We start from the raw sequence: 24,562 nt of genomic DNA, 5'->3' as shown, positions 1-24,562 counted from the left end.
GGTATCTGTACTGATGGCGCAAAAGCCATGACAGGGAGACATAGCGGAGTGGTAACGCGCATGCAAGCAATTGCTCCCGACACCACTTGGGTACACTGCAGCATCCACTGAGAGGCTCTTGCTTCCAAGAGAATGCCTGACAGCTTGAAAGACGTTTTGGACACTACAGTGAAAATGGTTAACTTTGTTAAAGCAAGGCCCCTGAACTCTCATGCATTTTCTGTATTATGCAATGATATGGGCAGCGACCATGTAACGCTTTTACAACATACAGAAGTACGCTGGTTATCAAGGGGCAAAGTATATGTTTTTTTAAATTGAGAGACGAGCTTAAAGTTTTCTTTACTGACCATCGTTTTCACTTGTCTGACCACTTGCATGACGACGAGTTTCTCACACGACTGACCTTTCTGGTTGATGTTTTTTCTCGCCTGAATGATCTGAATCTCGGATTACAGGGACTCTCCGCAACTATATACAATGTGCGGAACAAAATTGAGGCTATGATTAAGAAGATGGAGCTCTTTTCTGTCTGCATTAACAAGGACAACACACAGGTCTTTCCATTATTGTATGATTTTTTTGTATGCAAATGAACTCAAGCTTACGGACAATGTCAAATGTTATATAGCGAACCACCTGAGTGAGCTAGGTGCGCAATTACGCAGGTACTTTCCCGAAATCGACTACACAAATAACTGGATTCATTATCCCGTTCATGCCCTGCCTCCAGTCGACTTACTGATATCTGAACAAGAGAGCCTCATTGAAATTGCAACAAGTGGTTCTGTGAAAATTGTATTTAATCGGTAGCCACTGCCAGATTTCTGAACATTTGAAGGGGTACCGGACTATAAAAGGTTTGCGAACCACTGCTCTAGATGATCACATAAATGGGAGAATATTGATACATATATTTTAAACTGCTCCTCAAATCCCAGTGTTAAGTCTTAGCATCAGCATCTTGTTGAGATGTGGGCCAGCAGTGTGTGTGTGTGTGTGTGTGTGTGTGTGTGTGTGTGTGTGTGTGTGTGTGTGTGTGTGTGTGTGTGTGTGTGTGTGTGTGTGTGTGTGTGTGTGTGTGTGTGTGTGTGTGTGTGTGTGTGTGTGTGTGTGTGTGTGTGTGTGTGTGTGTGTGCGTGTGCGTGCGTGACAATACCTGGACCATCAAATGGACTCCTATTCAGCATCAGCTGAGTCTTGCCAGGAGAGGTATTCATATAGTAATTCAATATTTTGAATAATCTTTTCAAAACGCTTAAGGGCAACTAAATTGCCCTGACAAACCTGACTCATTGATTGAAAGACGAGGGAGAGGGAGCGAGAGAATGAAACATTCAACGGAGATGGTAACATTTTCTGCCTGTGACGAGTGCTCTCATTATTCTAAATCCTTTTGTTCCCAGCACGCTGGCTCTAAATAGCAGTCGCTTAAGGGAATCTGGGCAACTGCTGTCTACACACACACAACATATGCAGAAGGTACTGCATGAATGTCAGTCAGACTATCCAATGATAGGCCCATCCATTATTGTTCCATTGAGTGCTATTAAGGAATAATGGGTAGAGTTGTCTTCTTTGTTAATGTTGCCTTTTGATAAGGCCCTGCATTTAATTAAGTGAATTTACCTGAGAATAAAGGCTTGGTTCAGACAACAGTTGGATCCTTCTGGAAAAATATATCAATGGCTGTGACATTTCCATTTAAAATGTCACTACTGCCTTTCAAAATAAATGGGACAGCGTGGGTTGAATAGATCCGAACCATCTTGTCAACTAAAACCTATTTCCAACAAAGCTTTTGAAAAAGTTATTTGCCCAAACCACAGCAACATTACAAAAAAGTGTGTAGAAGTACTTCAAACCTAATCAAATTCAGAACTTGAAAGGCCATAATCATTTTCAAGGATGAGAAAAAAAAGTCCTGTTATGTGGTCTATCACAAATCTATTCCATTCTTGGACTAGCTGTAATGAGCTATACATGAGCTGTATGTTGTGCAGTCAGTGCTTACACTGTGATAATCTAATTTAAAAAGCTGTTATGAAAAGACAAATAGGAAATAAAATTATATAAAACTGTCATTATGTTCTGTTATTTAATGTTTTTTCAAAACTATTCTGTTGGTTTTTTTATGTGCAAAAAAAATATAATGCTAAAACTGCCTTAAAACCTCAGGAAAGGCGTCAGGGTATGCCAGGGCAGGCAGATTTCCGTAGGGGGGCACGTTATTGTTTTTTTTTAATGGGTGTTATAGTAAAGACCATCGGCGGCCTGTAGGTTTTTAAGTTTACAATTTATCCTACCATTTCTACCGGTCTGCATGCCAGTTATGATTATTTTTCATGGAACAGTTTCATTTCAATAATAATGTTCTCATTTCTCAAAATCATTGTCACGTGATTAATCATAAAAATCTGAATTAAAATGACAAAAATGTAACTAATGCGAGAGCACCAGCCTCTGCTATATTGACACATTGAAACACTGTTGATCCAATGGCGGGGGGGGGGGGGGGGGGGGGCTGCATGTAACTCAGAGATAGCCTATAGGTCAATGCAGCAGTAGGCCTATAACTTCCATCATCAAATACATAGGCCTAAGCCGACAAATAAACAGCAGAAAATACCCTGATGAAAGTTAACGTTCTTTCAATCGCATTAATCTACTCTGCCTGTCTGCCTCCCTTTCTATCTATCTTGACTTTAGCTATGCTGGTGAAGTGCGATGTATCAAATCATTCAACTGGGTCAAGCCCAAAGCTGTCACTAGCAAACTTGCAACATTGTATCAACTAGCCTATTTTGGGCCCTCAGACTTTCCTGCACCAGTGAGCTCGGGACAGACAGCTGTTTTTTATGACATTTCCACTGGATACGGGATCATCAGACCACAATATTTTGCTCTTTCACATCGAGGGTTGGTGATTATCGAGGCCAGGAGAGTGTTGGAAAGATTTTTCAAATACTGTGAGGAACTATTATCATTCTCAATGGATGTTTAAAAAACAGACTTCGTTGATTTACTGTGTGAGGTGAAGAAAAAATGAAGGAGAAGCTCACTTTATTTGTGGTGGAAGTGATGAGTTAAAGGACAGGTTCACCCATTTTGGATGTAATATTGTTTTTGTGCATCTATGAGTGATGTTCCATCGATTCCTTGGGTAATTTCATGTTTTCATGTGTATCTGAGTTATTGGCGTTCAAGCAGGCAGAAATCCGGCTCGTATGACGTTGCACTCTAAAAATTAGGGGTTCAAGAAGGGTTCTTCTAAGATCCTCAACGTTCTTCAAAGAACCTTAGGGTTCTTGACACTGAAAATTGTCCCCAAATGTTCTTCCAAGAACCCCATAGGAGGTGGGGTTCACCGAGGAGCTTCATTAGTTGCCCAACTGAAACATTTAGTTTTGAATTTGAAAGGACAACAGGTGCAGGCACTTACCTGAAAAATGTAAAGATCTACTCAATTTAACCTTATCACACGAGTTCCAAATATCTCTAACCGTCACCCCTGCCTGAGTTTTTTCATGCAGGTGATGTCAGAATGCTGTCACTGTTCCAAAATGTGATTGTTACACAACAGGACAGTTACCCATGCTGCCCTCAAACCAAGGCACGCTGCCTGCTAATTATATATAGGCTATGTTTCAACTTGTCAATTTAAAATTATTTTCAAACAAGTTTATTTTTCTAACAATAGTTTGAATTGAGGTGTGACCCGCCTCCTCGTTAATTCGCATAAAAAGTAACTAATTTCACTGTTGCGCACCATTTATGTTTGAGGCTTTACTGAGCGGACAAACTTCTCTCTTCAACAAGAGCCCAATCACTTCCCTAGTGTTTTCCAAGATCAAGTACATTGCGCATCTCTAATCAGAACAGGCCTTGCACAAACATTTTCCCCCAGCACATTTTCTGGCTGGCGCCCGCATTGCCTTCGTAGTTGTTTTCCTTACAAATGGGGCTATGGACATGTGTGCGATCCTATCAAAGTAAGTTGCTTATTTTCTGTATATCATGTTGTCGTTTCTGCTGTAGCACACCATATGTATGTATGGATCATAATGTATTTACTGTTTTATTCACATGTTTTCAAGTACTGGTGACAAATCATGCATTACGATTCTTGCATCGATTGTAATGGACACACATGATGTGTGTAAAATACTTCTTTGAATGTTGTACTGATGATGATGAGCTACTGCTAAACTATTTGCCAGCTATGTGTGGTGCCATGTTTGTTGACATCATACAATGCATTCTGGTTGTCATGTAAGCGTCTGTCAGACCAAAGATGTTATAACAAGGGATCGACCACTCAACTGACTTATGGTGCTTTCAAGACAACTGTGAATACTAGGTAAAATCATGACGTCATTGACCTTCAGGTCAGAAAGTCGGAGTTCTAGAAAGAGTTCCCAGGTTGGAATTCCGAGTTGGATGACCAGTCAAAGGGATTTTTCCCAGTCAGAGCCTGAGTTCCTAGTTGTCTTGAACGCACTAAAGTCAGAAGTATGAGATTTCCCAGTTCCCAGTTGTTTTGAACTGCATCAGATTGTAACTTTGGTACCTCAGGGTTGCCAGCTCAGACCCTCCTTTCCAGGGGTTTTATTTTTTATTTAGCGTATAAACTTCTCTTGTGGTTGTCCCCCATTTATTGATAAATCCCCCATCAAAGTAATATTTCCTGCATCATATCCCCCCATGATACCTTCTCCTATTTCTACACCCCACGGACCTGAAAAAAACCCACAAATTAAATGAACCCCCCCCCCCACAAAGCCCCCTAAAATGTTTTTATCCCTGTTTAGCATTCTCGTTACGGTTAGGCCAGGCAGTAGGCTTGTATTTGGTGTGATGATCTGTGAGGTGAAAACACTTGATTTGTTTTTTGATTTGTCAAAAACAGTAAACGACTTGTCAAGTAATGTGCTCCGGTTCTTGTATACTGTACACCGTAACAAGTACATTGACGATTTGTAATATGCTGAAAAGTGGCTCAACTAAATTCATTTTTTTCAGGCAATGAGTGCAGCCATCTGTGACTTTGCATCTTATAGTGAATGGCATTCTGGGATTAGGGAGTTTTCGCCAAGTCAAATATAAACAAACATGTCTGCCATCATAAAGAATTTAGTTGCTGTTAGCTTATCTGACACGCATTTACTTTCTAAACAACATTACATTAGTCTCTTGTGCTCACCAGAGATGTGGTACATTGTAAACAAGTCTAGCTGTTAGGTTGCTCACTTGTGTTTTGTTTCGTTGTCAGTGCAACCTGTTATTGAGACTGGTTTATGGAATGAGTTTGGCTGTGGATGTGTTCCGTGTGATGCTTGGCGATATGAATGTTGGGCTAGCTGCATTGGGTACAGATGACTGAACTGCTCACTTTTGTGTCTGTGTCTGCAGGTGTACAGAGGAGGAGCCATATTTCAATTGGTATTGGTATGTTATGCAGATCACATTTACCATCCCCTCCCTTACCTCTTCAATGAAAATCCCATAGGCCTCTACATTATGGACAAGGTATGTGTTTTAAAACCATTATCAAAACTGTTTTTGTTTTCATTCATATTAACCACAAAAACCAAGGTATGAATTCTGTCCTGTACACGTTTTGTTAATCATCTGTATAAGTACTATTTTTTGGATTCACAGACTTCACTCTCCCTACACCTCTGATGAATATAACAGGAAACCTGTTCGATCACCATTCACTGCAAAATCAGTCTGGCAATAGATACAGAGAACATCAACACATTAACATCAACACTCCAGAGGGTATGCCCATTGAACTTGGGGCTCTGCTCGGAGTTTACGTCATATTTTTATTTTTTTTATTCTGCTTTGCCACTAAAGTCATAATAAACACTGAGAACTAAAATATTGTGTAATTGTTATGCATATTATTATTATTAATAATAATAGGGGGAGTAGCTCAAAAGGATCTTCGAGGATCCATTAAAAGGGGTTCTTTGAAGAATTTAGAGGGGTTCCCTCACAGTTTCAATTTGAAGAACCCCTAAAGGATACTCAAGGAACCTTTTCTCTTTATAGTGTAGCACTCTAAAGAACCCCTTTTAATGGACTCTAAAGAACAGTCAATTACTGTAACGGATACATTCATTATCATAAATGAATGTACCCAAATTACAGGGTTTAACGGTACATTTACTAGGCCTACCGGTGACTTATGTAATGACATATGTAATACAGTATATGCAACAATTCACACAATGAAACAATGCGTAAGAATTGGCGGGGGACAGCTAAGCACATTCCGGAGAGCTGAGTGCATGTATTTTGGAGAGAGACGTGGCATATCTTCGCCACACACCCCTCCCCTTCTTCTTGTATCAACATTTTAAATTATACTCAAGACACATTATCTTCACACATATTTTACATGCCCCTCTGTCTTGCTATCTGTAGCACATGTATCTGACGCTGTCTGGCCAGAAATAATATGGCTTGCAATACTATTTTTGTCTATAGACTATACACCTGCCAAAACAAGGGGTGGCTGTTTTGCTCGCACGGACGCTTTATCTGAGATTCATGCGCCTTTTTGTCGGTGCGCGTCTCAGTGAAATAAATGATATACACTGGCATTCAAAAGTTTGGGATCAATTAGAAATGACTTTGTTTTCCATGAAAACATACATTAAATTATGTTTAGGAAAAGGAATAGGAAATATAGTCAAGATATTGACAAGGTTATAAATAATTATTTTTAATTGAAATAATAATTGTGTCCTTCAAACTTTGCAATCGTCAAAGAATCCTCCATTTACAGCAATTACAGCCTCGCACACCTTGCGCATTCTAGTTGTCAATTTGTTGAGATAATCTGAAGATATTTCACCCCATGCTTCCTGAAGCACCTCCCACAAATAGGATTGGCTTGATGGGCACTTCTCACGTACAAAACGGTCAAGCTGCTCCCACAACAGCTCAATGGGTTGATGGCCACTCCATTATTGACAGTATACCAGCTGACTGCTTCTTCCCTAAATAGTTATTGCATAGTGTGGAGCTGTGCTTTGGGTCATTGTCCCGTTGTAGGAGGAAACGGGCTCCAATTAGTCTCCATCCACAGGGTATAGCCTTCCTCTTCAATATTCCTTTTACCCTGTTTAAATCTGCACCCCCAGACCATCACATTGCCTCCACCATGCTTGACAGATGGCATCAACCACTCCTCCAGCATCTTTTGTTTTTTCTGCGTCTCACGAATGTTCTTCTTTGTGATCCGAACACCTCAAACTTAGATTCGTCTGTCCATAACACTTTTTTCCAATCTTCCTCTGTCTGGTGTCTGTGTTCTTGCCCATCTTAATCTTTTTTTTTTATTGGCCATTCTGAGATATGGCTTTTTCTTTGCAACTCTTTTGCGGGTACTATTTAATAAAGCTGCCAGTTGAGGACTTGTGAGGTGTCTGTTTCTCATACTAGACACTCTAATGTACTTTTCCCCTTGCTCAATTGTGCACTGGAGCCTCCCACTCCTCTTTCTATTCTGGTTAGAGCCAGTTTGCGCTGTTCTGTGAAGGGAGTAGTACACAGCATTGTACGAGATCTTCAGTTATTTGGCAATTTCTCGCATGGAATAGCCTTCATTTCTCAGAACAAGAATAGACTGGCGAGTTTCAGGATACTTTTTTTTCTCCCCTTCTCCCGGCTGCGGTGCTCCGAAGCACCTCTCACGCACATTGCTCTCTCAGATGTAGCCAATGCCGTCACGTAATCGGGTCCTTTCTCACAGGCATTTTAGCAAAGAAGTAGGCTACAAGTGGATGAAGACAGACACATTCGGGATGTAACTGCGCAGGTCCCTCTTATCGAATTCCGAGGCGCATATTGAAGATGTTAGAACTGTTCACATTTAGCCTACTGTTAGTCAGCCAACAAGAGTAGACCTGATGAACAGCAAGAGCACTAGCCTATGTCAATCTACTATCCCCCATAGTACAAAAGTTGACCTATTCTGTTGGCCAACTTGTCCTTCTGTGCAATAAATAAATATTCCAAACATACTCTGGGCCAGTTGTGGGATGCGATAGATCCTAAATTAATACAACCACTAGCATAATTTTTTTTAAAGCAACGAGGCTGATCGCTTAGCTTAAACTGTTCATAACCTATTAGGCAATTTTTTCACATCAGCGCAGCAATTAGCACATGGCAGAAGGCAATAAGCACAAATGTTCAAAAATGCAATCAATTAGCGGGAAAACTTTTTGAAGGACCTTATTAGAGCAACATGCTACCGAGGGAAACAAGAGTTCGAATTTCACGGTAATGATTAGAGTACAAGCTCATGTAAGCGTAGCAACTACGTGGTGTGATTGTATACCTTTGCTGAAAAAGATGAAAGATTAGCTAGACACCTGGAGACTTCCACAGTGTTTTTGGGTACATCAAACAGAATACAGAATGATTTGATTGAAGCAGTCAGTGATGTGATTCGAAAGGACATCCTTCTTATACAGGCCCATTTGATGTGTTAGAAGAAGATGAGAACAAAGATGTTACAAACAAAGCCCAGATCTCTGTGATGTTGCGTTATGTGACTTTGGGGATTTGATGATGTAAGCATGACAAACGAGCTACGGCCTTTGCTGATGATGTATTGGGAGTGTTGGGGAAGTACAACTGCAGCCACATCATCACTCCACCGCCCCCAGCCTGTACCGTTGACACCAGTCCGGATTTCGTCATGGACTCATGCTGCTTACGCCAAATCCTGACTCTGCCATCAGCATGACGCAACAGGAACCGGGATTTGTCGGACCAGGCAATGTTTTTCCACTCCTCAATTGTCCAGGGTTGGTGATCGCGTATCCACTGGAGCCACTTCTTCTTGTTTTTAGCTGATAGTAGTGGAAACCGGTGTGATTGTCTGCTGCAATAGCCCATCCTTGACAAGGACCGACAGGTTGTGCATTCCAAGATGCCGTTCTGCACACCACTGTTGTACTGCGCCATTATTTGCCTGTTTGTGGCACACCTATTAGCTTGCACGGTTCTTGCCATTCTCCTTCGACTGCTCTCGTCAACGAGCTGTTTTCGCCCACAGGACAGCCGCTGACTGGATGTTGTTGTTTTTTGCCGCACCATCTTCGAGAAACCCTCCACACTGTCGTGTGTGAAAAAGCCTGGCCGATACTGGAACTGCCGTGTCTGGTACGGTCGATTATACCACATTCAAAGTCAATTAGGTCACTTGTGTTGCCCAATTTAACGTTCAGTCGGACAGTAAATGAATGTCTCAATACCTGTCTGCCTGTTCTATATAGCAAGCCACCGCCACATGACTCACTGTCTGTAGGAGCTAACTATTTTTGTGTGCCTAATAAACTGGCCCTGAGTGTATATATGTAGGTGTAAAAAATATTTGTAAATCCATTGTGAAAGGCTATGGAGTTTGCGGATGAAATGTGTCCATATATTGGTCTTTCAGTGCCACCTATTCGTTGTAACTGTGGATGCTACATCGGTCTATGGCAGAGCTCAGTGTCATTTTGTCAGATCATATCAAACATGTCGCCATCGTAGGCTATCGCTTCTGTATTTTGTCTACATTGGTATTTACATTTGGTGAGAATTGTTTGTCAATCTCAGTTAATAGCCTATGTCACTCTGGTTGTCGGAGCTATCTGTTGCACGGTGAACTTGGGCTTCAAGGTTTATTTGTGAGTAAATCTGGCTTTGATAATAGCCCATGCTTACCAAGCCACCAACCTCACTGCACAGCACTGGTATGCATGCATGACTGTAAGTCACATTAGATAAAAACATCTTCTAAATGGTATATTAATAATATATATATTATAAGACTAATAATCATAATCTAATATGGTAGAGTACACCGTGAATATACAGTAGCAGTCAGAAGTTTGGATACACCAAATCATTCAAGGGTTTTCATTCTTTTTTACTATTTTCTACATTGTAGAATAATAGTGGAGACATCAAAACAAATCAAAATATATTTCATATTACAGATTCTTCAAGTAGCCATCCTTTGCTTTGAGGACAGCTTTGCACAATCTTGGCATTCTCTCAACCAGCTTCACCTGGAATGCTTTTCCAACAGTCTTGAAGGAGTTCCCACACATGCTGAGTACTTCTTGGCTGCTTTTCCTTCACTCTGTGGTCCAACTCATCCCAAACCATCTCAAATAGCCCTTACACAGCCAGGTATGTTGGGTCATTGTCCTGTTGAAAAACAAATGATCATCCCACTAAGCTCAAACCAGATGGGATGTTGTATTGCTGCAGAATGCTGTAGTAGCCATGCTGGTTAAGTGTGCCTTGAATTCTAAATAAATCACTGACAGTGTCACCAGCAAAGCACCCCCACACAATCACACCTCCTCCTCCATGTTTCACATCAGATCATCTGTTCACCTACTATGCGTCTCACAAAGACACAGCGGTTGGAACCAAAAATCTTACATTTGGAGTCATCAGACCAAAGGACAGATTTCCACTGGTCTATTGTCTATTGCTCGTGTTTCTTGACCCAAGCAAGTTTCTTATTCTTATTGGTGTCCTTTAGTAGTGGTTTCTTTGCAGCAATTAGATCATGAAGGCCTGACTCACGCAGTCTCCTCTGAACAGTTCCTGTTTGGATGTGTCTGTTACTTGAATTCTGTGAAGCATTTATTTTGGCTGCAATTTCTGAGTCTGGTAACTCTAATGAACTTATCTTCTGCAGCAGAGGTGACTCTGGGTCTTCCTTTCCTGTGACGGCCCTCATGAAAGCCAGTTTATTCAAAGAGCTTGATGGTTTTTGCGACTGCACTTGAAGAAACTTTCAAAACTCTTGAAATTTTGATTGACTGACCATAATGGCTTAAAGTAATGATGGACTGTCATTTCTCTTTGCTTATTTGAGCTGTTCTTGACATAATATGGACTTGGTCTTTTACCAAATAGTGCTATGTTCTGTATACCAGGAAATAAATTCCACAAATGAGCTTTGAACAAGAAACACTTGTTAATTGAAATGCATTCCAGGTGACTACCTCATGAAGATGGTTGAGAGAATGCGTGTGCAAAGCTGTCATCAAGTCAAAGGGTGGCTACTTTTAAGAATCTCAAATAGAAAATACATTTTTATTTGTTTAACACTTTTTAGGTTACTACATGATTCCATATGTGTTATTTCATACTGTTGATGTCTTCACTATTATTCTACAATGTAGAAACTAGTCAAAATAAATAAACCTTGGAATGATTAGGGGTGTCCAAACTTTTGACTGGAACTGTGCATATATATATATATATATATATATATATATATATATATATATATATATATATATATATATATATGTATCCATGTGGTCTACTCACTGGGATTGAAGAGAAGGAGGAACTTAAGGCAGGCAACCTCTCTCCTGTCCACCTGCAGGGTAAGTAGCCTCCCAGCCAGCACCTGTCCTCTCTGGACCAGTCCTGAAAGAGTCACCCCTGCCTGGGACCCCATGGATGACAGATCCATCTGCAACACAACACCGGAGGACAACATGATGTTTTGCTGTATACAGGCTTTAAATTGTGCCGGAAACACACCACATACAGTACAAATGTACTGAATTACAGTACAGCTTCAGTACAGATACATAGATGCCATACAGTGAGTCAGCTGTATTTAAAAATTACAAATATTTAGCCTTTATTTAACTAAGCAAGTCAGTTAAGAACAAATTCTTATTTGCAATGACGGCCTACCCCGGCCAAACCCTAACCCGGATGACGCTGGGCCAATTGTGCGCAGCCCTATGGGACTCCCAATCATGGCCGTAGCTGTAGTTTCTCACCACTTTCTAAATTAATGAGATTTATGTGTTATGTAACATATTGGACGTTAAATCCTCCAATTCCCATAGTAGCTTCTAGAAATAATAAACCTTTTCCATTGCTGTCTCATGAGAAATAAATAATGACATTTTAACAAGAGAAAAATAAAAACAAATATTTCCCCTCTCTTCCCCAAACCCAGGCGTCAGTTACAAGCTGCAGAGACAAGCTGAAGCCTGTCAGCTGATGGTTGTTTTTTCCTGTTCTCTTCTGCATCTCCAAAACATGACCAAATGTGGAAAAACAACAGCAGGCATCTATGTGGGTCATCATTTGGTCAGGGATAGGCACTCCTTACACTCACAGGGTCTCCACATACAGTAGTAGGCTATCTATCTATTTGTGGATATAGTCCCACTTTATATTGTGTCACTGAAATAATGTGTGGTAATTACATTGGAACAGTGTAATGACAGTAATTACGGTATAGATTCAAGTTATTGCAAAATACATCTAGCTACACAAATATTTATTGCTATCCATAGAGGTTGTATATTTGTCATGACTACATGATGAATGTGCATGTGTGTATGACTGTATATGTATTGCTGCTTTTCATGAATACATGAGCATTGTATTAGTTTTATATTGGAACTGTGAGGCTGCTTACCTCCTGGCCAGTAACCAGCAACAGGCTGCTCTCCTTCCCGTGTTGCACTTGTCTGAAGACATGGTCCAGAACCAGCAGCTCAGACCAGCAGTTGTGAAGAAGCTTCATCTGATCCCCCACCTCAAAGAAGAGACAGAAAACAGCAGGTCACCTCAAAGCTTAAACTCATTCCACACAGACGGCAAAACTTGGTGGTAGTGGAGAACCAATCTAATGTCAAACCCAATGTCAAATAAAACAGCCTACACTGATATTACAAACTCAAGCGGGCATCAATCTAACATCAACCCCCTTAAAAGCTAGAATCCACATGGGATTGTGTGGTTCCACCTGAAACACACATAGCTACATGGACAGATAAATGGGGTGACTATAAAACCCAGGGAGGAAGATGAGGGTCTTTGTGCCATATTTCCAGCGTCTGGGTCTGGTGTCAGTGTCTCGCAACTCATCATGCTGCATTTACGAGCCACAGAGATGACCTCTCCAACCTCCTCACCTCTCCGTGTCCTCCGTCACCCCCCTAGCTAGCCCATTAAAGCTGACGGTAGCGTGTGGTGTGTGAGGGGCTGGCCAGGGGGAGGTGATTGGACACTCCTCACTGCTAGTAGATATGACTCTGGGAGCCGAAGGACGCCTCAGTCAGTAATTCTGCAGCTCTGCAGCTGATGACACACAGAGTGTTGCTGTAGCCCCCTAATAGCGTTGTCCCGCACCCGGACACACATTCATCTGGCACGGGGATGACAGAATTACTACCACTTGAATGAAACTATATATCTGTCCAGAGGAGAAGTCCAATCTTGCTCCCGGTTGGAGCTACAGGACCAACACAAAACGTCTTGATTCATCAGGGGGGGTCATGGGGAGGAAGCTGAAGGGCACAGCAACCTACTGTACTTTCTCTCAAGGAGGAAACAGATACAACATTTCACACACACATACTCACATACACACAGCCTCTCACATTTTCCATAAGCATAATCCCATAGCTAGGTGAGATTACATAACATTTTATAAAATCAGATATGATGACCATTTAATCTGATATTATTTCAAAACAAAAGCCCCATTACTATCATTGATGTTATGTCTCAGACCATTGTGAGTCCGGGGGCAGAATTCTCCTCCCCAGTCAGGTCTTACACCATAGTACTGATGATACTACAGTAACTCCTGACCACTGATCACTACATCAGAACATGGGTCCTCAGAGGCATATAGGCCTACCAGCCTTAAAATAACCCAGTTGAAAGACTAAAGTGAGGGGTCACGGGCCCATGTGTGTATCCCTCTGACACAGCCTATACAAAGATACAGTGCCTTCAGAAAGTATTCATACCCCTTGACTCATTTCACATATTGTAGTGCTACAGCCTGAATTCAAAATGGATTAAATAGATTTTGTTCTCACCCATCTACACACAATACCCCATAATGACAAAGTGAAAACATGTTTTTAGACATTTTTGCTCATTTGTAGAAGCACCTTTGGCGGTGATTATAGCTTTGAGTTGTCTTGGGTATTTTTGAGTCTACTGGGGTATCATTTACGTAAGTATTCAAACCCCTTTGCTATGACACTCTAAATTGACCTCAGGAGCATCCAATTTCCTTTGATCATCCTTGAGATGCCACTACAACTTGACTGGAGTTCACCTATGGCCATTTCAATTGTTTGGACATTATTTAAAAAGAAACACACCTGTATATATAAGGTCCCACAGTTGACAGTGTGTCAGAGCAGAAACTATACTATAGAATTGTGATGCGGCATATATCTGATGAAGGGTATAAAACCATTTCTAGAGTGTCAAAAGTTTCCAAGAGCACAGTCATCTCCATCATTGGGAAATTGAAAAAATATGGGACTGCCCAGACTGCCTAGAGCTGGCCGTCCGACCAAACTGAGCAACCGGGCAAGATGGACCTTGGTCAGGGAGGTGACCAAGATCCCAATGACCACTCTGAAAGAACTACATAGTTCCTTGAAGCAACTCCCGAGAAAAAGTCGCGTGACAGCACGCGTGTAGTTTAATTTAAAAAAGCACGTGAAAGACTCAGAGCATGAGGCAATAGATTCTGTGTTTGATGAATGCAAAGCGCTATGTCTGGAGAAAACCAGGCACAGCTCATCACCCATTTAACATCATCCCTTCCGTGAAACATGATGGTAGCATCATGCTGTGGAGATGCTTTTCAGCGGCAGGGACTGGGAAACTGGTAAGGATCGAGGGGAAAATGAATGGAGCCAAATACAGGCCAATCCTTGATGAGAACCTGCTTCAGAGTGAAAACGACCTTAGACTGGGGAGAAGATTTATGTTCCAAAAGGACAATGACCCCAAGCATACAGCCAAAGTAACGCTGGACTGGCTTCAGAACAAGAATGTGAAAGCCCTTGAGTGGCCAAACCAAAGCCCAGGCTTGAATCCCAATGAAAATCTGTGGAAAGACTTGAAGATTGCTGTTCACTGACGCTCCCCATCTAACTTAACAGAGCTTGAGAACGGAAGAATGGGAGAAATGGGAGAAAATCCAAAGCTGATACAGACAAACCCATGCAAAGGTGCTTGTAAAAAGTATTGGCTCAGGGGTGTGAATATTATGTAAAATAGACATTTCTGTATTACATTTTCAATAACTGGTAATAACTGACTGATAACTGACTGACTGACTGAATATTATGTAAAATAGACATTTCTGTATTACATTTTCAATAACTGGTAATAACTGTATTACATTTGCAAAGGTGCTTGTCAAAAGTATTGGCTCAGGGGTGTGAATATTATGTAAAATAGACATTTCTGTATTACATTTTCAATAAATTTGCAAAAATGTCTTAAAAAATGTTTTTGTCATTATGGGGTTTTGTGTGTAAATGGGTGAGGATTTAAAAAAATATTTAATCCATTTTGATTTCAGGCTGTAACACAACAATGTGTGAAATAAGTTAAGGGATATGAATGCTTTCTGAAAGCACTGTACCATGTTCCTTTCTCACTCAGGGAGTGTGGCCCATCAGATAATCCACACAATGGACTCACTGTCACGAAGACAAGGCTGAGAGAGAAATAACAATAACGTGACAAAAAGTTGCTTCTAAATGTACACTTCAATTCAGATCTGGTGCTACAAGAACAAACAATCCATTAGTAAGTTCCCGTCGCAAACCATTATCTGGCTGAGGACATCATGAACAATTTGCACAGTGACCATTGAGCAATAGCACTGGTCAGCATTCATTATGGATGGGCAAAAAGTACAAAATTCAATTACAAAATACCATTAAAATCAATGTATCAAAATAGACTACAAAATACTTAAATTTTCAAATGCATTTAATTAAAATACATGTATTTTCTATTTTAAAGTACAGAATTTAATTTGCAAGTAACTGGCCCAAAACAACAACAATATTCTCATAACTGATACCCGAAACGTTTTACTTGCTATAACTGATAGCAAGATATGTTGTTGTTTATCTACCTTAGTTGAACGCACTGTAAGTCACTCTGGATAAGAGTGTCTACCAAATTATCAAAATGTAAATGTATACATGAAAATACACATACCAAAATTAACTGCAAAGCACACTGGGTATTATTAATGGCCTTTTGTCAGGTGGAGCTCATTAGAATAATTCAGCATGCTTTGCAAATGTAATTTTTTAATTTGCAATTATATTTACTTAATTTAGCAGATGCTCTTATCACAACGTAGTGCCATCAGACTTCTGATACCAATGCAGGTGAAAAAACAACAACATGTAAATAGAAAAGTATTTTGTAACATATCCAGGTCAGCCACCACAGTGTCCGACAACAGTATTGATGTCTTTCTCCTTTGGGGCCGGGAGTAACATTTGACTGGGGCCATAACTTGTGCTGTACCGTATGGCACAACACAAATGCACCATTCAGTTGACAAAGGGAATTAAAGTACAAGGCCTATCTGGCTTGGACAGTGATGCATCTCAAATCATTACCCAGAGGGAAACAGAATGGGTTATGGCGTCACCTCTTTAACTGCTGCTGTTTGAGTGCCTCCACCAGGAACAAGGAGATACAGAAACAATGACAGCAATCTGTCATAATAAATAGATCATTTTACACAGGCCTTCAGTCTTTACTGCCAATATCTGTGTACGGGTGCAACGTTTTAGAAAGAACATCAGGTAACCAAAAGATAAAGCTCTACCTCTATAATTTTTTCTTGAATATTCTTGATATTGCTTATCTATTAAGTACGATCATTACAATGATAAGATATGATAATGCGATCATGATTATAAGGATAATTTCTCAATGTGCATCTCTCGCCTATTGTTTCCCTGTGGACTGGAGCCTGGGAGCTTACCTTGAGCTCCTTGAAGAAGATGCAGCTCCTGGCCCACTCCACTATGGAGAACAGAGTCTGGTCGGCCATGCGACACATGAGGCTGAAGGTGCTGAGCTTTTCCTGTCGGCCCCGGCCACTCTGCTCCTGCTGCAAGAAGGCCATGATCTTACTCTGCACCTGCATCTCATCTGGGTCGCAGCGCAGCAGCTCCAGCACGAGGGGGGGCTGGCTGGGAAGCTGCGGGGAGCCACCGGAGGGGTATCCGTCAGGTAAGGGGTACCCCACCAGAGACTCTGGGGAGCTTGTGTAGGGGTCAGGGTACTCAGACTTGATGGCCCTGCTGGGGAATGCTGTGTACTGGTACTGGGTGGGCAGGGGCCCATGGGGTTGCATGGCCACCCCCAGGGAGGGGGGTCCGTAGAGGCTGGCCTCGTAGTCTGTGGGGTTGATGGAGGTTGGGATGGAGGGCATAAGGCCTTTGGGGAGGGATGGGAGGCTGTGCAGGGTGCCGGTGAAGCCATAGTTAGTCTGTACAGGCGAGAGCTGTGGAGGAGCAGAATCCAGCTTGAAGCCTGTCGAACGGATCAAAGCCTTCTTCTGCTGCTTCATGGCTCTGTCCCGCTTGTACATGGGGCCAAACTTATTCCTGCCCCCACGCATGCGGTCTGCACGCACCGCTGTCAAAGAAGAGACATCACGTTGAGAAACAGAACCGCTATCGACAACAGTGGATCTGTTATATGCCATTTGTTACTAGGCTCCTTTAGCCAGAAAGATATCAAGGAAAAATGTCACTCATGTAAAATAACTCCTTTATGTAAGTCCTTATAAAGAGAAACTCAGTCAAACGTCTATCATTGAAAATGCAGCCATAACAAGTGCACAGGAAAATATCCTAATTTAGTCAGGAATGTTTGGCAGTTTCCTGAACAAATTTTTTGAAAAAGCAATGTAAAACAACCGCCAGGGTATCATACTCCGGGAACACTTTATTTGGATAGACTACAGTATCAGTAGCATTTCAGCTAACTATCTACTAACCCTAGCTGTAACCCTAACCTTAACCCTTTTCCTAACCCTAAACTTAACCCTACCCTTATTCGAAGCCTTACCCTAACCTTAACCCTAACTGTAGCAAGCAGTTGCTCATCAACAGATAGTTTGTTGAAAGTGTGACCCATTCTCCTTTATTCTATTACACATTTGAATGATCTTTTTGACAATTTATTATACACAACATAAGCTAATGCCTTTGACGTTACGTAACACTAAGCTTGTTGATGTAAATAGAACGCTTAAAACCATCAGCGAGAAGCCCAGAGTTTTATCAGCAAGTCAAGAATGTGTCATTTCTCCACGGAAACAGGTGCTTTCTCGCATCACATGCCTGGGAATCACTGGTGAAATCGGCGCTCTGGCCACCGTCATGTTTTGCATGCTCTATCCCCTCACAAAACCACATGGACACTCTAGTCTGTATGTTGTCTGTCCCTAATGCAAAGCTACCACAACAACTTTTGCACAAACATTTGACAATACAGATGCAACTGATTGCTAAGACAGGCTATAAAATCCATTCTATACTCTAAAATGTAGGTGTTCAACAAGGGTTCTTCTAATATCCTCAAAGTTCTTTGAAGAAATGTTGGATTCTTGACACTGAAAATTGCCCCCAAAAGGTTCTTCCAAGAACCCCATTGGAGGTGGGGTTCATGGAGGAACCTCCTTAGTTGGTGGGGTTTCTTGCATGAACCTAACTGCCAAACTGAAACGTTTGAATGTGAAAGGACAGCAGATGCAGGCACTTAACTGAAAAATGTAAAGATCTCCTTAATTTAAGGTTTGTCCCTTATATGTCCCTTATATGATCTATATTGATATTATTTCACGATGATACCATCTATCTTTCATATTTGTGCAAATCTTTGTAAAACAGAAAATGGACATAATTCAAAGGAAATCAATCAACAGGGGTAAGAATATGTAAAGTTGAAGTCAGAGGTTTACATACACCTTAGCCAAATACATTTAAACCCAGTTTTTCACAATTCCTGACATTTAATCCTAGTAAAAATTCCCTGTCGTAGGTCAGTTAGGATCACCACTTTATTTTAAGAATGTGAAATGTCACAATAATAGTCGAGAGAATGATTTATTCCAGCTTTTATTTCTTTCATCACATTCCCAGTGGGACAGAAGTTTACATACACTCAATTAGTATTTGGTAGCATTGCCTTTAAATTGTTTAACTTGGGTCAAATGTTTCAGGTAGCCTTCCACAAGCTTCCCACAATAAGTTGGGTGAATTTAGGCCCATTCCTCCTGACAGAGCTGGTGTAACTGAGTCAGGTTTGTAGGCCTCCTTGCTTACACATGCTTTTTCAGTTCTGCCCACAGATTTTCTATAGGATTGAGGTCAGGGCTTTGTAATAGCCACTCCAATACCTTGACTTTGTTGTCCTTAAGCCATTTGCCACAACTTTGGAAGTATGCTTGGGGTCATTGTCCATTTGGAAGATCCATTTGCCACCAAGCTTTAACTTCCTGACTGATGTCTTGAGATGTTGCTTCAATATATCCACATAATCTTCCTCCTCAAAATGCCATCTATTTTGTGAAGTGCACCAGTCACTCCTGCAGCAAAGCACCCCCACAATATGATGCTGCCACCCCCGTGCTTCACAGTTGGGATGGTGTTCTTCGGCTTGCAAGCTTCCCCCTTTTTCCTCCAAACATAACGATGGTCATTATGGCCAAACAGTTATATTTTTGTTTCCAGAGGACTTTTCTCCAAAAAGTATGATCTTTGTCCTCATGTGCAGTTGCAAACCGTAGTATGGCTTTTTTTCTGAGATCTTGGCTGATTTCTTCTGATTTTCCCATGATCTCAAGCAAAGAGGCACTGAGTTTGAAGGTAGGCCTTGAAATACATCCACAGGTACACCTCCAATTCACTCAAATGATGTCAATTAGCCTATCAGAAGCTTCAAACGCATTGACATCATTTTCTGGGATTTTCCAAGCTGTTTAAAGGCACAGTCAATTTAGTGTATGTACATTTCTGACCCACTGGAATTATGATACAGTGAATTATAAGTGAAATAATCTGTCTGTAAACAATTGTTGGAAAGATTACTTGTGTCATGCACAAAGTAGATATCCTAACCGATTTGCCAAAACTATAGTTTGTTAGCAAGACATTTGGGGAGTGTTTGAAAAACGAGTTCTAATGACTTCAACCTAAGTGTATGTTAACTTCTGACTTCAACTGTATGCTATAAGAATAATTTGAAGGCTGGCTGTATTGGGTGCGGATGACTGAACTGCTCAATTTTGTGTCTGTGTCTGCAGGTATACAGAGGAGGAGGCATACACTACCGGTCAAATTTTTTTTAACACCTGGCATTCTCTCAACCAGCTTCACCTGGAATGCTTTTCCAACAGTCTTGAAGGAGTTCCCACATATGCTGAGCACTTGTTGGCTGCTTTTCCATCACTCTGCGATCTGACTCATCCCAAACAATCTAAAATTGTTTGAGGTTGGGGGATTGTGGAGGCCATGTCATCTGATGCAGCAATCCATCACTCTCCTTCTTGGTAAAATAGCCCTTAGAGTGTGTTGGGTCATTGTCCTGTTGAAAAATAAATGATTGTCCCACTAAGCCCAAACCAGATGGGATGGCGTATCGCTGCAGAATGCTGTGGTAGCCATGCTGGTTAAGTGTGCCTTGAATTCTAAATAAATCATTGGTACCGGAGCGTCAAGTCTAGGACCAAAAGGTTCCTCAACAGCTTCTACCCCAAGCCTTTAGACTGCTGAACAATTCATAAAAATCTTCTTCTCCTTGGTGCCCTTTAGTAGTGGTTTCTTTGGAGCAATTCGACCATGAAGGCTTGATTCACACAAGTCTCCTCTGAACATGTTGAGATGTGTCTGTTACTTGAACTCTGTGAAGCCTTTATTTTGGATGCAAATTTCTGAGGCTTGTAACACTAATGAACTTATCCTCTGCAGCAGAGGTAACACTGGGTCTTCCAGTCCTGTGTCAGTCCTCATGAGAACCAGTTTCATCATAGCCATTGATGGTTTTTGCGACTGCACTTCTAGAAACTTTCAAAGTTCTTGAAATTTTCTGTATTGACTGACCTTCATGTCTTTAGGTAATGATGGACTGTCATTTCTCTTTGCTTATTTGAGCTGTTATTGCCATAATGTGGACTTGGTCTTTTATCAAATAGGGCAAGGTGAATACTGTCGTGTGCATATTCTGTTAATCATCTCTGTAATAACTATTTTTGGGATTCACAGACTTCACTCTCCCTACACCTGTGATGAATATAACAGGAAACCTGTTCGATCACCATTCACTGCAAAATCAGTCTGGCAATAGATACAGAGAACATCAACACATTAACATCAACACTCCAGAGGGTATGCCCATTGAACTTGGGGCTCTGCTCTGAGTTTACGTCATATTTTGATATTTTATTCTGCTTTGCCACTAAAATCAAAATAAACACTGACAACAAAAAAGTGTGTTATTGTTATGCATATTATTAATAATAATAATAATAGGGAAGGGGGGATAGTTCAGAAATGTACCCCAAAAGGTTATTTGAGGATCCATTAAATGGGGTTCTTGGAAGAACTTATAGGGGTTCCCCACAGTTTCAATTTGAAGAACCCCTAGGATGCTCCAGATACCTTTTATTTTTAGTGTAGGCCTACTGACCATAAAGAAGAAATGTACATATTTTAGATGAATAGCAAATTATTTTAAAAAATGCAAATAGATCTACAGTCATAAAATTTGATTTGCATATGGAAAAATATGCCACAACATTAAGGGCATTTTTCTTCTGGACAATAATGTTGAAATGCTCTCACTGATAACGTCAAATTAAGGGGTAAAATGATGAGGAGAACCATACCTTCTAATCTCATGCCAACATTGAGGCATTTCTGGAATCGGCAGAAGGGACATCTCTTCCGCTGTGTTTTGTCTATTTTACACTCCTGGTTTTCTGCACAAGTGTACCTCTTATTATTCTGGACTGTCCTCTTGAAGAAGCCCTGGAGAAAATATCTACATTAGGTTGACGGGCCACAATACCCACAAACACAAGGGAGGGAAAGGACATTTTAAATAATGAGTAATTCCAAATGAAAATACCTTACAACTTTCACATGTAAGGAGTCCATAGTGGTATCCTGAGACCTTATCTCCACAAACAGGACACAATTCTTCCAGATCGGCATCATAGGTGTAGTCCATTACTTTCAAAGGGACGCCTAGTTAGCGAATAAAATCAAGGGTCAAGAAAAACGGTGACGCAGGGATGTCATTAATCAATTAATTCAAATAATGTACCGTTTCTTAATCGAATGCATTTACTGCCCATGACATATTGTAAAATGCAGGACGAAATTGCAGGATTCATAGCAGTTGTGACAAAAATGTCTGTTTTAAATCAAACGTAATTCCAATAGTCCTAAAACCTAACAAAAACAAGTTTGGCTAATAATTATGATCTTAATATGGGTTGACAAATCATAATGTACATAGGCGAAGAATGCAGAAGTTTATTGATTTCCACATTGAACGTGATAAATAGTTGATCTAGTGATATTCGCATTTTAATAATGACAGCTGATCTATTTCACAAAAATAAGACCGATGATTCCATACTGTATGCGAGCATACATACCATTTTTATATTAATAGTTTATACAAATCCTATTTTATTTTATTTTTATGTTACGTCTATTAGGGGTAACAAACATCCTAAAATTAAACAGGCACATGATTAGACAGATTCATTGAGCCCAAAAGACACCAAATATAAGACGCATAGATGGATACCTTAATTGTCCCCTTCTTCCAAGTGCTTAATCCTATAAATCATGAAATGACCCAAACCAGGATAGAATAACGCGTTGTATAATCCAAACACACAACACCGCCACGCGCGCTTCAGCTTCAGTAGTCTTCTGTCTGTATAAACCTCGCACGCATAGCCTTCGACACAGGTCCTGTACTCAAGGCTCTTCTATTGGGAGATTGGTCATTGATCAGTGGATGCGACCACCTATTTTTCGGAAACAACCTAAGCGGTACGGTGTACTCTTTCTTGCAACATAATAAACGGTTAGAGATGTCAAATCTGAAGGAGAATGCCGTGAACCATCAAAAAGGAACAGAGGATGACCGAAGGTGATATTAGCCATTACTATTAATATTGTTAGTAGGCCTATTATTAGTATTATTTTCTTATTAATCGTATTAGCATGATGATTAATAATAATCATATTTATATTAACATTATGTAGCATTGTTAGGCTATATCGATCGTTATTACAATTACTGATATTATTTATCATGCCTTTGTTGTTATTGATATCACTCTCTCATAATCATCAGTCGTTTTAGTTTTCGTTATCTTAATTATGTGACTAAATTAGGCCATATTGATGTGAACAGCAATATTGTTTTTACAAGAAATTAGTAGGTCTATAGCCTACGCATCAAAGGATAGACGTATACTTTCACATCAACAGGCCTTAGATATATGCTAGGTAGATTTATAAAAGGAAACGCAGGCCCTTTGCATATGACTTAATTATATTTCAAGGCTGTTTCAACAATACATTTCAACAAGGAGCGTTAGTCTATTAACTATTTTTTAAATAATTATTCATTACAAAATAGGAAGATTAGGTTATATTCGATAAGTAGGCTTAATTATTTTGTTCGGGTATAAGTTATTTTGTAGAATTAAATTAGATTCACTGATTCACACTGACTCTATTTGACGTTCTGGCAATTATGCAAATCGATTAGCCTACTCTATACCTCAAGTTCAGATGTGGAGAGGAAGCATTTCATTTTGTACCACTTTTATTTCAAATGCGCCAAACTAGGTAGCTAGCGTAATATTTTTCTTATTTTTCTTACTGAGACATGAAGAAGCCAAACAAACAAAAAATAAAAGTGTTCAAGGATAAATTCTTTTGAATAGCTTCTTTCCCAGATTGCCTACTGAAGGCTTATGCAAGGTTTATATCATATATGTCAGGATGCATTATGCTTTACGGCCTAGCCACAAATATGGGAAGTGCAGACAGAATTTCTTTATTAAAATTGTGGTCTATCTCATTCTTAATGACTTTAAATAGGCTATTCGAAATGGGCTTGCTACAACAAAACATTAGAGGCATATTGCTATATGTATAAAATATTGCATAAGCCTATCTGTGGGTTTACAAAGTTAATGTTGGCATATCCAAAGTTTAAGACAATTGTACAGATTCAACTAGCGGATTATTAGACTTACCTTGTGCCTTTTCTCCCAACATTTAATTGCCTATGAGGTAGGCCAGACGTCGACGATAATAAAACCTTAAATAAGATGCTGCAAAGCTTTGGCCACTTTAGATAGCCTATAAAATCCGAATATACAAAACAAATACTTAGCCTAAAAACAGATGATTTAGGAAAATGGGGATCTCCACGAATAACTGCAGTCATTTCCAGCTTTGTCTTTGCTCTTCCTTCTTTATTAAATAGCAAAAAAAGTTACTAAAGTTCTTATTGGTCATCGACATGTCATGTGACGACCACGGATACGATGATGCGCCCCTTTCTCACAATCCAAGCAATATAATAACTGAGATGCACACATACAGACACAGTGTATCGTACGGGGCTATCAGTGTCCTCAACCTCATCAGTATCA

The 24,562-nt window shown here is 40.3% G+C and overlaps 1 protein-coding gene across 2 annotated transcripts in view; it reads right to left on the bottom strand.

Moving 5' to 3' along the window:
• Positions 1–24,358, bottom strand: part of LOC109895755 (nuclear receptor subfamily 5 group A member 2-like) — a 29,267-nt gene extending 4,909 nt beyond the window's left edge. The window contains exons 1-6 of one of the 2 annotated variants that reach the window (XM_020489714.2): positions 24,161–24,358; positions 22,000–22,118; positions 21,758–21,899; positions 16,844–17,502; positions 12,485–12,604; positions 11,368–11,515 (exon numbers count right to left, since the gene is read on the bottom strand). In XM_020489714.2, coding sequence (XP_020345303.1) covers positions 11,368–11,515; positions 12,485–12,604; positions 16,844–17,502; positions 21,758–21,899; positions 22,000–22,118; positions 24,161–24,182 — 1,210 coding nt within the window. In that variant the 5' untranslated portion in view covers positions 24,183–24,358. The remainder of the gene's footprint in view (positions 1–11,367; positions 11,516–12,484; positions 12,605–16,843; positions 17,503–21,757; positions 21,900–21,999; positions 22,119–24,160) is intronic. The other variant, XM_020489715.2, reaches the window with a different exon arrangement.
• Positions 24,359–24,562: the final 204 nt, after the last annotated feature.

This window comes from Oncorhynchus kisutch, linkage group LG8 (assembly GCF_002021735.2).
Source record: "Oncorhynchus kisutch isolate 150728-3 linkage group LG8, Okis_V2, whole genome shotgun sequence".
NCBI classification, from domain to species: Eukaryota; Metazoa; Chordata; class Actinopteri; order Salmoniformes; family Salmonidae; genus Oncorhynchus; species Oncorhynchus kisutch.
This window is presented reverse-complemented; position numbering and strand designations above follow the sequence as displayed.